General features: G+C 42.3%; 1 protein-coding gene across 1 annotated transcript in view; it reads left to right on the forward strand.

The window, feature by feature from the left end:
• LOC132396636 (cadherin-related family member 2-like) overlaps positions 1-12,285 on the forward strand; it is a 143,785-nt gene that overhangs the window by 98,655 nt on the left and 32,845 nt on the right. Inside the window, exons 22-24 of the mRNA XM_059974351.1 lie at positions 5,463-5,559; positions 6,916-7,004; positions 8,286-8,366. Coding sequence (XP_059830334.1) covers positions 5,463-5,559; positions 6,916-7,004; positions 8,286-8,366 — 267 coding nt within the window. The remainder of the gene's footprint in view (positions 1-5,462; positions 5,560-6,915; positions 7,005-8,285; positions 8,367-12,285) is intronic.

Here is a 12,285-nt window from a genome sequence, read left to right on the forward strand (position 1 = left end):
TGGGTAACATCTAATTCCAGTTTCTGCTTTGCTTTAGTGTTTGAATGTTTCAGCCTCTGTCTTGATTTGGACTGCTCACCCAATTAGAATGAGATAGTACAGTAAAATCCCAGCAGGGTGTGGTAGTCAGTGACATCACTTGACCCACCTGCCACTTTCTTTCTTAACAGGCAGGTTTAATCAGATTCCAGTGTTGATATTCATTCTCGATTTTAATCTGTGTGAACCCCTGGAGCATCTGGGTGACCTTGTAGTCGCTGTCTCAGAGTGTGATGTCAGAACACCTTTCATGAGTGTGAACTCTCACAAGACATCAGGCCCTGATGGTGTACCTGTGCCACCCAACACTCTGAAGTGTCCTAGGATAACTTCAATCTCTCACAGTTGTGGATGGAGGCTCCCACCTGCTTCAAAAGGGTGACGGAACAGTGCCCAAGAACAGGAGGGTCAATGACCCACAACTCCCTTAACAGCTATCATCCTGTGATGAAGTGCTTTGAGAGGTTGGTCGTGGCCAGAATCAAATCCTGCCTAAGCAAGGACTTGGACCCGCTGCAATTTGCCTATTGTCACAAAACGGGTCAACAGCGAATGCAATCCCACTGGTTTTGCACTCGGGCTTGGATCAGCTGGACAATAGTAATGCCTGCATCAGGCTGCTGTTTATTGATTACAGCTCAGCTTTCAACACAATCACACCCTCAGTTCTAATCGATACTCCAAAACCTGAGCCTCTGTAGTTCCTTCTGCAACTGGATCCTTGACCTTCTCATTGGGAGAACAGTCAAGCAGATCGGAATTAACATCTGCTCCTCACTGACAATCAACACTGGTGGACCTCAAGGATGTCCACTGCTCTATTGTCTCTACACCCACAACTAGGTGGCTAGGCACAGCACAAATGCCATCAAAAATTTGCCCATGCTGCAACAATGTTGGCAGAATTTCAAATGGTGACAAGGAGACATACAGGAGCAAGATAGATCAGCTGGTTGGGTGGTGCCCCTGCAACAACCTTGCACTCAATGTCAATAAAACAAAGGAATTGATTGTGGACTTTGGGAAGAGGAGGTCAAGGAAACATCAGTTCACATCCAGGGATCAGCAGTGGGAAGGGTGAGCAGTTTCAATGTCCCAGGCATGAACATCTCTGAAGATCTGTCATGGGCCAACATATTGATGCAATTACAAAGAAGACAAGACAGCAACTATATTTCATTAGAAGTCTGAGGAGACTTGGTATGTCACCAAAGATTCTTGTAAATGTCTATAAATGTACTGTGGAGAGCATTCTAATTGTTTGTTTCACCATCTGGTACGGAGGGGGCACTTCACAGGATCGGAAAGAGCTGCAAACTCAGCCAGCTCCACAGCATCCTGGACACCTTCAAAAGACAATGCCTCAAAAAGCCGGCATCCACCATTAAGGACCCCCGCCACCCAGGATATGCCCCTCTTCTTGTCGCTACCACCAAGGAAGAGGTACACACAAAGTACACTGCAGATGCTGTGGTCAAATCAAGATGTACAAACAAGCTGGATGAACTCAGCAGGTCGGGCAGCATCCGTTGAAATGAACAGTCAATGTTTCGGGCCGAGACCCTTCATCAGTACTCTGCCCGAAATGAAGGGTCTTGGCCCGAAACGTTGACTGTTCACTTCAACAGTTGCTGCCCGACCTGCTGAGTTCATCCAGCTTGTTTGTACGTCTTGAAGGAAGAGGTACAGGAACCTGAAGCCACACACTCAGTGTTTCAGGCACAGCTTCTACCCCTCTGCCATGGGCAATGTGCCCAGGAACACTTTCTCAGTAATTTTCCCTCTCTTTTAGCTCTGCTTATTTAATTTAATTTTATATATACTTTGTATTGCATTTTATAAATTTTATTACTATGTATTGCAATGTATTGCTGCTGCAGAACACCAAACTTCTTTACAAATGGTAGTTCTATTAAACGTGATCTTGATTCAGGTTCTGATTCTGAAAGCCAGGAAAATGTGGATCAGGGAGTGGGGCTCCTAAGAGCCTAGCGTATGGAATGGACCCCCACCCTTAGCAACTTCTTCAACTGTTTGAGGGTTCTTTTGCCACTTCTGTAGCTCCCCAGTAACACTGAGACCATGCTAACTGGCAGCAGTGTATGCCACGTTCATCAGGGAAATCATCCTCTGAAGATCAGCAAAGTAAATCCAATCCTCTTACAGTTTCCTTGGGGACAAAGAGGAGCAGGAGCACTCTTCTGTGCTGCAGAGGCAATCCAGGCTGTTTTGCATATTTCTCCTAACTCTGCCACAAATAGATGCCCAACTTTAGCATTCAGCCACACTCATTCAAGTTTCACAGAGCCCAGATTTAGCTCAGCAGTCTAACCACCTGTCATTGACATTCCATGGCATTATCATTGGCTAATCAATGATCAGTAATTCAGCTAGGTGTAGACATGAATACAAGTGGAAGCCAGTGACCCCTGACACTCCAAAGCCTTAGCTTTCCGTGACACAAGTCAAGAGTATTATGGAGTACTCTTCAGTTGCCTGGACACGTGCAATGCCAACAACCTTCTGGAAGATTGGCACCAACCAGCCCTGCTTTGACTTTGGGAGTTTGGATCTAGGAAAACTATGGCCCAGACTTACGTTTTGAAGTTAGTCTCATGCCTGACCTGGAAGGGAGACCGTAGCTGGTGATGTTCCCAAGCACCTGCTGTTCCTTCACCAGAAGGCAGCTCGCTACCATCTTTTCAAGGGCAATGGAAGCAATGGCCAGATAATAAAAATTAATTTTAAAAGAAGTCAGTGCAGGTCTGTTTGAAGGAGGTCCAGCAAGTAAAATATCAGAATCAGACTTTAATCACCAAGTACCTGTACACATACAAGGAATTTACTTCCGGCAGATGTTGTCTCTCTGCTCATAACAGATGATAAATATAAATGAAAATATAGATTATACATACAGGTAGTGCAATCCAAGTAATATTTAGCCGACAGTTAACCGGCAGTTAACTGTTCAGCAAAGTGACCGCAGTAGGGAAAAAACTTCTCCAGTGCCTATTAGTCTTAGTCTGGAGGGATCTGAAGCGCCTACCAGACGGAAGCAGTTCAAACAGTCCATGCGCAGGATGGGAGGACTCCTTTATGATGTTCCTCGCCCTCTTCTTCAACCTGGAAGAGTACAGGTTCACAATAGAGGGCAGGGAGGCTCCAATGATGCGCTTGACAGTCCTCACTGTGCGCTGTAGTCTGGTTCTATCCTGCTTGGTGGCGGCTCCAAACCACACAGTGATGGAGGTGCACAGGACAGACTCAATGACTGCAGTGTAGAACTGCAGCAGCAAGTCCTGAGGCAGACCGTATTTCCTCAAGAGCCGCAAGAAGTACATCCGCTGCTGGGCCTTCTTCAGGATGGAGCTGATGTTCTGCTCCCACTTCAGATCCTGAGAGATGGTGGTTCCCAGGAACCTGAAGTTCTCCACGGTGGACACAGGGCTGCCGAGGACTGTGAGGGGGGACATAACGGGGGGATGTCTCCTGAAATCTACTATCATCTCCTTTGTCTTGAGCGTGTTCAGCTCCAGATTGTTCCGACTGCACCAGAGCGCCAGTTGGTCCACCGGCTGTCGATATGCAGACTCATCACTGTTCTGGACGAGTCCGATGACGGTGGTGTCGTCTGCAAACTTCAAAAGCTTCACATAGGGGTTGGAGGAGGTGCAGTCATTGGTGTAGAGGGAGAACAGCAGTGGAGAGAGGTCACACCCCTGGGGGGCACCGGTGTTGGTGCCCCCAACAATCCATAACAAATTATTGACACAAGAAAGGCTGAAGACGCTGGAAATCTGGAATAACTCACATAGTTCCTCCAATGTTTTGTGTGAGGCGAATCATCTCTGTTTTATTTACATCAGCATATATCCCTGTTGGATGGACATTGCAACTGAAATAAATCAAATCGTAGTTGTCATTCAACACGTTATGTTGTTATTGAGACGTGTATGGAAGATATTTTAACAAACTGCTCTTGTTCCTGCTGGCCTCAGCAATATCCACATCATGAAATGCTTACAAGCACGTCTTTTATTAAGTGGTTGATAGATCTGTGCACTGCAGATGATTCAATCCACCCTGGTTAACACTGCTGTTTCCAGTCAGTGTGTTGGGTACACCTGTGCACTTGCTCACTAATGCAAATACAGTATGTAATCATCTGACCATGTGGCAATTACTCAATGCATAAAAGCATGGTCAAGAGGTTCAGACCAAACTTCAGAATGTATTCTAATTGGCTTTGACTGTGGACTGTTTGATGGTGCCAGAGAGACTGGTCTGAGTATCTCAGAAACTGCTGATCTCCTGGGATCTTCACACACAACAGTCTCTAGAGTTTACAGAGAATGATGCAACAAACAAGCAAAAATACCCAGTGAATGGCAGTTCTATGGGCCTCATCAATGAGTGAGGTCAGAGGAGAATGGTCAGACTGGTTCAAGCTGACAGGAAAGCAATCGGAACTCAAATAGCCATGCGTTACAACAGCGATGTGCAGAAGAACATCTTTGAACACACAAATGTTGAACTTTGAAGTAGATGGGCTACAACAGCAGAAGACCACAGATATACACTCGTGACCACTTCATTAGGTACAAGGTAATATCGTGGTCACTGAGTGCGTATTCCATATGAAGCGCTTTCTGGTCCACCCACCTCACTTCAGACCTTCAGCACGTCCTTCTGTTCCCCTTTCCCTTATGTTCTCCTCCAGTTTCTTCTGCAGCTCTTCGTTTATTTACCTCAGTCACTTCCTGTGGTAGAGATTGGCATTCTAACCATTAGAGATAATTTCATCTGTACTATTGAATTTATTATTTTGAAATGTGATCTAAAATGCAGTGCAACCTCCCAAGGTTCCTTTCAGGTGTTTTGTCTGAGAGAATATGACACTAAATCAGTTAAGGACTTAAAAACTTGGGCAAAGAAATTTAAGGAACATAACAGGAATTGGACAAATGAGTAATCAATTAAAATCATCCACATTGGTGGGTCTGTAGATATATATTGGCCAGATCAGGTAAGGACAATAGATTTCCTTTCCAGAAGATGTTAGTGATCCCGATGGATTTTCATGACAATCCTGCAATAATAGTCGAGGCTGTCTTTGCTATGATTAGTTGGTTGTTAAATTCCAGATTATTAATTAGCAAATTTTACCAATTTAGCTATGATTATGGGATTTAAAACCAGCCCTTTGGCTTGCTAATGCAGTGACTTAGCCAGAGCACCATCACCACCCCTAAGGATTCCAGGGCTTAGTGCCAGAACAACCGAGGACATGACAGTCAGAGCAGGAGCAAATGTATTAGGGATATGGAACAGACCAGAGGTTGTGGAACTTCAGGAACAAATTGTGTGTACCTAAACAGAACAAGGTCATAGCAAATATCTCTTTCATTTTTTTTAATTTTAAGGATAAAAAATTATTTGAAATTAGAGGGATGTTGGAAGATAAAAATTGTTGCCGTGGATGGGGGACTACCCAGCAACACTGCTCATCGCCTATTAGAAGTAAGTTTCCCTGTCACTGCAATATTAAACTCTCCCTGTATTTTGTAAAGCAAATAAAATAATGTAGATTCTATATGCCTGAAATAAAAATACAAATTGCTGAACATGTTTCATAGATTCAAAAGCATCTGTGGGAAGAGAAACAAAACTGATGCTTTGGATCAATGACAATTTGTCAAAACTGCTAATGTGATAAGGGACACAGCATAAACTTGGCAGAAATGGGAGCGTTTGCATTTGATTGCGCGATGCTCAATTCCATTAGTAACAGCTGAGCAATTGAAACATACCACAATTAATTACAGTGAGACCTGGATAATGTTTGGTCATGTTAAGTGGCAAAATTCAGGCTAATGCTCCAAATACAATGTTGAGAGAGCACTGCTGTGCCAGAGGGGATCCAAACATACCCTGGCCCTGACTCCCCAGTCAGATCCTATCTCAACCATTTGTCAGTACAATGCATCTGGTCTCAATGGTGATATTACCAGGCCAGGGTCACAGGCTCCATCCACAGTCACATCTCTGTCTTGGCCATTTTTGAATCAAGTGAATTCTTCCCTTTCAAAACCACTAATGTCAGTAGAAACGCAAGAGATTCTGGAAATCCATTTACACACACAAAATACTGAAGGAACTCAGCAGGTCAGTCAGATCTGTAGAGAGGAATATACAGTTAATGTTTCAGGCTGAGACCTTTCATCAGGACTAGAAAGGAAGGGGGAAGGAAGCACATGGAAAAACTGAGGGAGGGAAGGAGTACAAGCTGGCACGTGATAGGTAAAACCAGGTGATGAGGAAGATAGGTGTGTGGGGGAGGGGGGAAGATGAAGTAAGAATCTGGGAGGTGACAGAAAAGATAAAGGGCAGAAGAAGAAGGAATCTGATAGGAGAGGAGAATGGGCCATGGGAGAAAATGAAGGAGGAGGAGGAAGACCAGATGGAGGTGATGGGAAGTTGAGGAGAAGAGAACAGGTAAGAGGGGAGCCAGAAAAAGACAAAAGGGGAAGGGGGAAGAAATTGCTCGAGGTTAGAGAAATCAATGCTAATGTTAATATTTGGTTTATATCAGGCAGAGTAAATTTTCACTAATAGCTTGTCAAACTCCTGCTTTTCATTCAGTTTTCCTTTTGGTAAATTAGGATAGGTCTCCTCATGCAAAAAAAAGAAGCTTGAATTGTTTCAACTGCTGTAGAGAATTGTCTTGGATGTATTCTACATTATTTGCGTCCATATATTTTCCTTGCATTAAATAACACCCTAAAGGTTCTGACAAATCTATCCACATATTGGCCAAATGTGCATGTAGTTGAGTTTCATTCATTATGTGTAACTGAGACTGATCTTTCTCTTTAGGTCTATGTCGTTAATGGGAACAGTAAATTACAATTAGTCTTTGACAAGCTGCCAGGAAGTGTGCTCCTTGTGGAGAAACAAATACTGAGGTACAACAGACATATGGGGTCTACATATCAAATGTCTTCAATAGCATGTAGAATTCATAAGAGGGCATTGATCCGAAAGGTAGTGAGTAGTTATCAGCAAGAGGATTTATGAACTTGCTTTTTGGGAGTTAATAATGCTTTGTGGGATGTAGAATTAATTTCAAGTCCTCCCAGGGCCATGTCTATCCTATTGCATCTTGCTGATTACTCTGTTATTGATATTGAAAAAAACCCAAGGCTACCAATGGTGGGATCCAGGAGAAAATTATGAAAATGCTGGCTTGGGAGGGGAATTAGGCATGATTAAGGTGTTCCAGAATGAAAGGTAGTCACCCTTGCTTCAAAGGAAATGGGTTGTCAAGTTTGCATCTTGTTCTAGATTTGATCTAAAATACACTTCAGTGCGGTAATGAGGACGCACAATTTTTTGTAGGCGTTATCTTTCAGATGAGCTAAAAACTGGTCTCTCTATAGGTCTGGTTCTAAACTAACTCCTAAAGCAAAGAACCATCCCACACTCATCTCTCAACTAACACCTATAGATTAATTTATCTCATTGCTGTTTGCTGGGTGGAAATTGACTGTGTAAAAATAATGAGATTTGGTGTCATAGGTGTGATATAAGCAATGTTCTTTCTCAGTTGAAGCCAGCTCATCATAAGCTTGTTACATAGGTTCCTGGGGCTAAACAGTGAATGGATATTAAAATTTGCCCTAGGCTTACTCACTAGAGTTTAGAAGAATGAGTGATAATCTCATTGAAGTATACCTGATTCTGAGGGACTACCTGGTTAGGGGTTGGGAGAATCTTTCTTCTGGATGGAAGGTTGAAAACTAGGAATTAGTCTTTGAAGTGCAAATCTGGAAAAATTCTTCATGGAGCACACTGTGGAACTATGAAATGATGGACTTCATGAAGCCACAGTTTCTCATTCATTCAGGGGTTGAAACCTATCTGAAGATCAGACGAATCAAGAGTTTACAGGACTGGGGAAAAGAAAATTGACTCAAGGGAAAGGTTCAGCCTTGACCTTATTGACTAATGGAGGAGGGCAAATGGCTTACCCCTACTTCTATTTCTTATATTTGTTTTTATAAGTACTTCTCTTTGTTTGAAAAGTTTGTTGCAACTGCTTTGACTCAGTAATCCTAACCATGTACGTTTCTTTGCAGTTTAATGTTACCTTCTAGTTCTCTTTATAAAATTACAAAATATAACCTCTTTTATTACATTGTGAGCATTTTCTAAGTAGATCTGAACAATGCTTGTCTCTATTGTAGCATTTTAAAAGCCACTGTGCCTGGAACCAACGTGATTGTAGCAAAAGTTTCACCAGCAATCAAGACCAGTAACTTAAAAAGGTGGGCAAATTGTCGGAAAGAAAATACAAAAGACAGCAAGAATGTTTTTGTTTTCTCTCCTGTGAAAACAAAAAGTCTGCATCGATTTGGTTTGGGACTTAGAGCCAGTCTGAATTAGTTGAGTTTGGGATATGCCTCTTCTTTACGAATATTGGCATGAACAAGTTAGGCATTTGCATTTTATTAGAACTTTAGACTTTGGCGCCAGGAATTTCCTGAGGGCTTCTGCCGTCCTGTTTCTGCAGAAACATCGATCATACTGAGGAACTCTCTGCTACATAGTTCTGAATTAATTCAAAATGTGTAGAATTTAAATATTTATTGTGCTTGACAATCTAAATATGAAACAGTACCAGTATCCTGTCAAATGCTGCATTGATGCCATGTCAGGCTGAATTCCTTACACAGAATTGGGGGAAGGTATAAAAACTGAGTACTTTTGTGGAATAATGACTCCAACGTTCCTTTGTCCAACTTCCAGATAGCTCCCGAAAAATGAAAGCAATGCACTATGAGGTGTGGTCCATTTCCCTCCTGAAAAGACAATACACACCTCTCTGTTGAAGGTTTTTCTGATGTTAACCTGAAGAGGGCTCAGCAACATATATTCCATATAAATGAGCATTTAGAATTCCCACAGAGTTCTAAAATATAGCACTAGATCAGTGCAAGCCCCATCCAGATAGAAATTGGCAGCATCCCAAATAATGGGTTTCGTATTGCCAATAATAATAAAAAGTATAGCTTTGGTCTTTCCATTGCCTGCTGTAGAAGACAGCTAGCAGCTTACACATAATGATAGAGGTCATGTGCAAAACTATATCATCCTGACACATTAAACAACTTCCCCCACACCCTTCTACTGTACGATACACTTTATGTAAACTAAGGTGGTTTACACCTACTGAATCTCTGAACAATCATTTCCCTAGCACAGTGTAGTAACAATCGCCTCCCAGTAATCCTGCGTCTGCTCCTGGTCCAACTGAATAAACACAGAAGCTGTTTGGGTTCATTTCATTTGATAGCACCAGTTAGACATGGCTGACCCCACTCACCACTGCTACTGGTTGACAAGCTCACCCATTATTGGAGCAGGCTGCCCTCCCAAACACGTTGGAAAACTAATCAATTCTTTATTGCTTAATTGACTGAATATTGACTATTATTTAAACGGCCATTTTCCCCAATGTTGATGAGACATAGGAGCAGAATTAAGCCATTCAGCCCATCGAGTCATCTCCACTATTCCAACATGCTGATTTATTATCCCTCTCAATCCCATTCTCTTGCCTTCTCCCCAATAACCTTTGATGCCCTGACTAATCAAGAACCTATACTTTAAATATACCCAATGAATGGTTGGTGCATTTTTGTAATTAATTAGATAAAATTAATTTAAAAGACAAGTACAATCTTCCATGTGTCCATGACTTCTATCTTCAGTTGATTGCAAGTGTCTCGGATATTACTTATCTGTTACTGGAGATTAGGACAAACCTGATAGGTTAACGGTATCTCCCAAACCCACACCTCAACCAATAGAAAGGACAAGAGGAAGAGTCAGATGGGAATAATACTGTCTGCAGGTTCCCTTTCAGGTCACAACTTATCCTGACTTGGAAATACATCACTCACCTTTCTATGGCATTGGGTTTAAATTCTGGCGTTACTGTGGTAAAATCACAAGAAGAGAGGTAGTGTTTCAAGTAGAACTCTCACCAGAACCACCTTCAGACTTGTATCTTCATTCCCAATCTCGGCAACTCCTAACATCCCAGAAGTTAAATAAATAGTAAAAAGACACACAAATTGAACCAGCACTGGATTATGCCCCAGTAACCAGCTGTACCCAGACTATGTAGGCAGCATTGTCCTGGAAACAGGGGAATATGTAGCAAAGTAAAAGCAAAGGAAGAGCAATTTACTTGCTTCCATTTCTTCTGGATCATTGCCCTGTTAGTCTAGAAAAAAAACGGACCCAGATGCAGTAACATTTTAATCATATTTCTAGTTAACTTGTCAACTAGTAATGGTGGTTAGAATCAGAGTCATAGTATCATAGAATTGTACAGCACAGAAATTGACCTTTTGGCCCATCATGTCTATGTTGACCTCTTTTACTCATCTACACTAATCCTATTTGCCCACATTAAACATGGTAGGTTCAAGTTTATACAGTAGCATTGAATTGAATTGAATTGAATTGAATTGACTTTATTACATATATCCTTTATATACATGAGGAGTAAAAATCTTTACGTTATGTCTCCGTCTAAATGTGCAATGTGCAATTTATAATTTATAATAAATATTATGTGCAACAGGACAGTCAATATAACATAGAAGTACAGTTACGTCAGCAAGAACTAAGCAGTCTAACGGCCAGGTGGAAGATGCTGTCCCGGAGCCTGTGGTCCTGGCTTTTATGTGGCGGTACCGTTTCTCAGGTGGTAGCAGCTGGAACAGTTTGTGGTTGGGGTGACTCGGGTCCCCAATGATCCTTCGGGCCCTTTTTACACACATGTCTTTGTAAATATCCTGAATAGTGTGAAGTTCACAGCTACAGATGTGCTGGGCTGTCTGCACCACTCTCTGCAGAGTCCTGCGATTGAGAAAAGTACAGTTCCCATACCAGGCAGTGATGCAGCCAGTCAGGATGCTCTCAATTGGGCTCCTGTAGAATGTCCTTTGGATTTGGGGACTCGTGCCAAACTCCTTCAACCGTCTGAGGTGAAAGGGGCAATGTTGTGCTTTTCTCACCACCCAGCCAATATGTAGAGACCAAGTGAGATCCTTGGTGATATGTAAACCGAGGAACTTGAAGCTGTTCACCCTCTCAACCCCAGATCCATCGATGTCAATAGGGGCTAGCCTGTCCACATTCCTCCAGCTTTTGTGACCTTGAGGGAGAGATTGATTTCTTGACATCACTGTGTCAGGGTGATGACTTCTTCTCTGTAGGCTGCCTCATTATTATTTGAGATTAGGCCAATCAGTGTAGTGCCGTCAGCAGATTTAATTAGCAGATTAGAGCTGTGGGTGGCGACACAGTCATAAGTTTACAGAGAGTAAAGGAGGGGACTTAGTACATAGCCCTGAGGGACACCTGTGTCCCACATACATAGGGCACAAATGGCATGCAAGTTAACAATTTACGGCAACAGACAGTATATTGCAAATATGATAGGTATAAATCAACAGAAATGTTAACACAAATTATGTGTTAATCTCATTACTCAGTGAAATATTTCATGATGTACAGTTCTGTGCAAAAGTCTTAGGCACACACACATATATATATATATAGTACTGTATTTGTCAATGTGGAATGGAGAGCGGGTTTGTAACTATGGTTGGAGTAAAGGATGTTGGGAATAGCAAGGATGGAGTGCCATGGGAGGGGTGTGGGACAGGTGGCAGAGGAGTGCCAGGGGTTGGGTGGCTCAGGTATGGACACACCCAGTCCTGAGACACCAGAAAAGGTAAATTGATTCCAAACAATTGGTTTATTGATCGTTACGGTAAGTCTGTCTGGTGCTTCCTGCTCCCGCCCCTCTCCCTTCCCCATTTCCCAACCACGATTCCCCTCTCCCTGCGCCATACACAGTAGAGACCATATCAGAATTTGTAACTCACATATGTGATGAAATTTGTTCTTTTTCTGGCAGCAGTACAGTGAAATCCATGGAATTACTATAGTACTGTGCAAAAGTCTTAGGCACGCTAGCTATATATATGTCCAAGACTTTTGCACAGTACTGTATGTCAGTGATAAAAAATGTGATCCTGATTTGAACTCTTTCCTTTCTTAAATGTTTATTCTTATGTTAGTTAAGTCTTTTTCAATCCACATACTGCAGCTCTTTGTCTATGCCACTAAAACATTTGTGAAATTTCCTTCTGAGCATAAGTAATG

The sequence above is a fragment of the Hypanus sabinus genome, chromosome 7, assembly GCF_030144855.1.
Source record: "Hypanus sabinus isolate sHypSab1 chromosome 7, sHypSab1.hap1, whole genome shotgun sequence".
Taxonomy (NCBI): domain Eukaryota; kingdom Metazoa; phylum Chordata; class Chondrichthyes; order Myliobatiformes; family Dasyatidae; genus Hypanus; species Hypanus sabinus.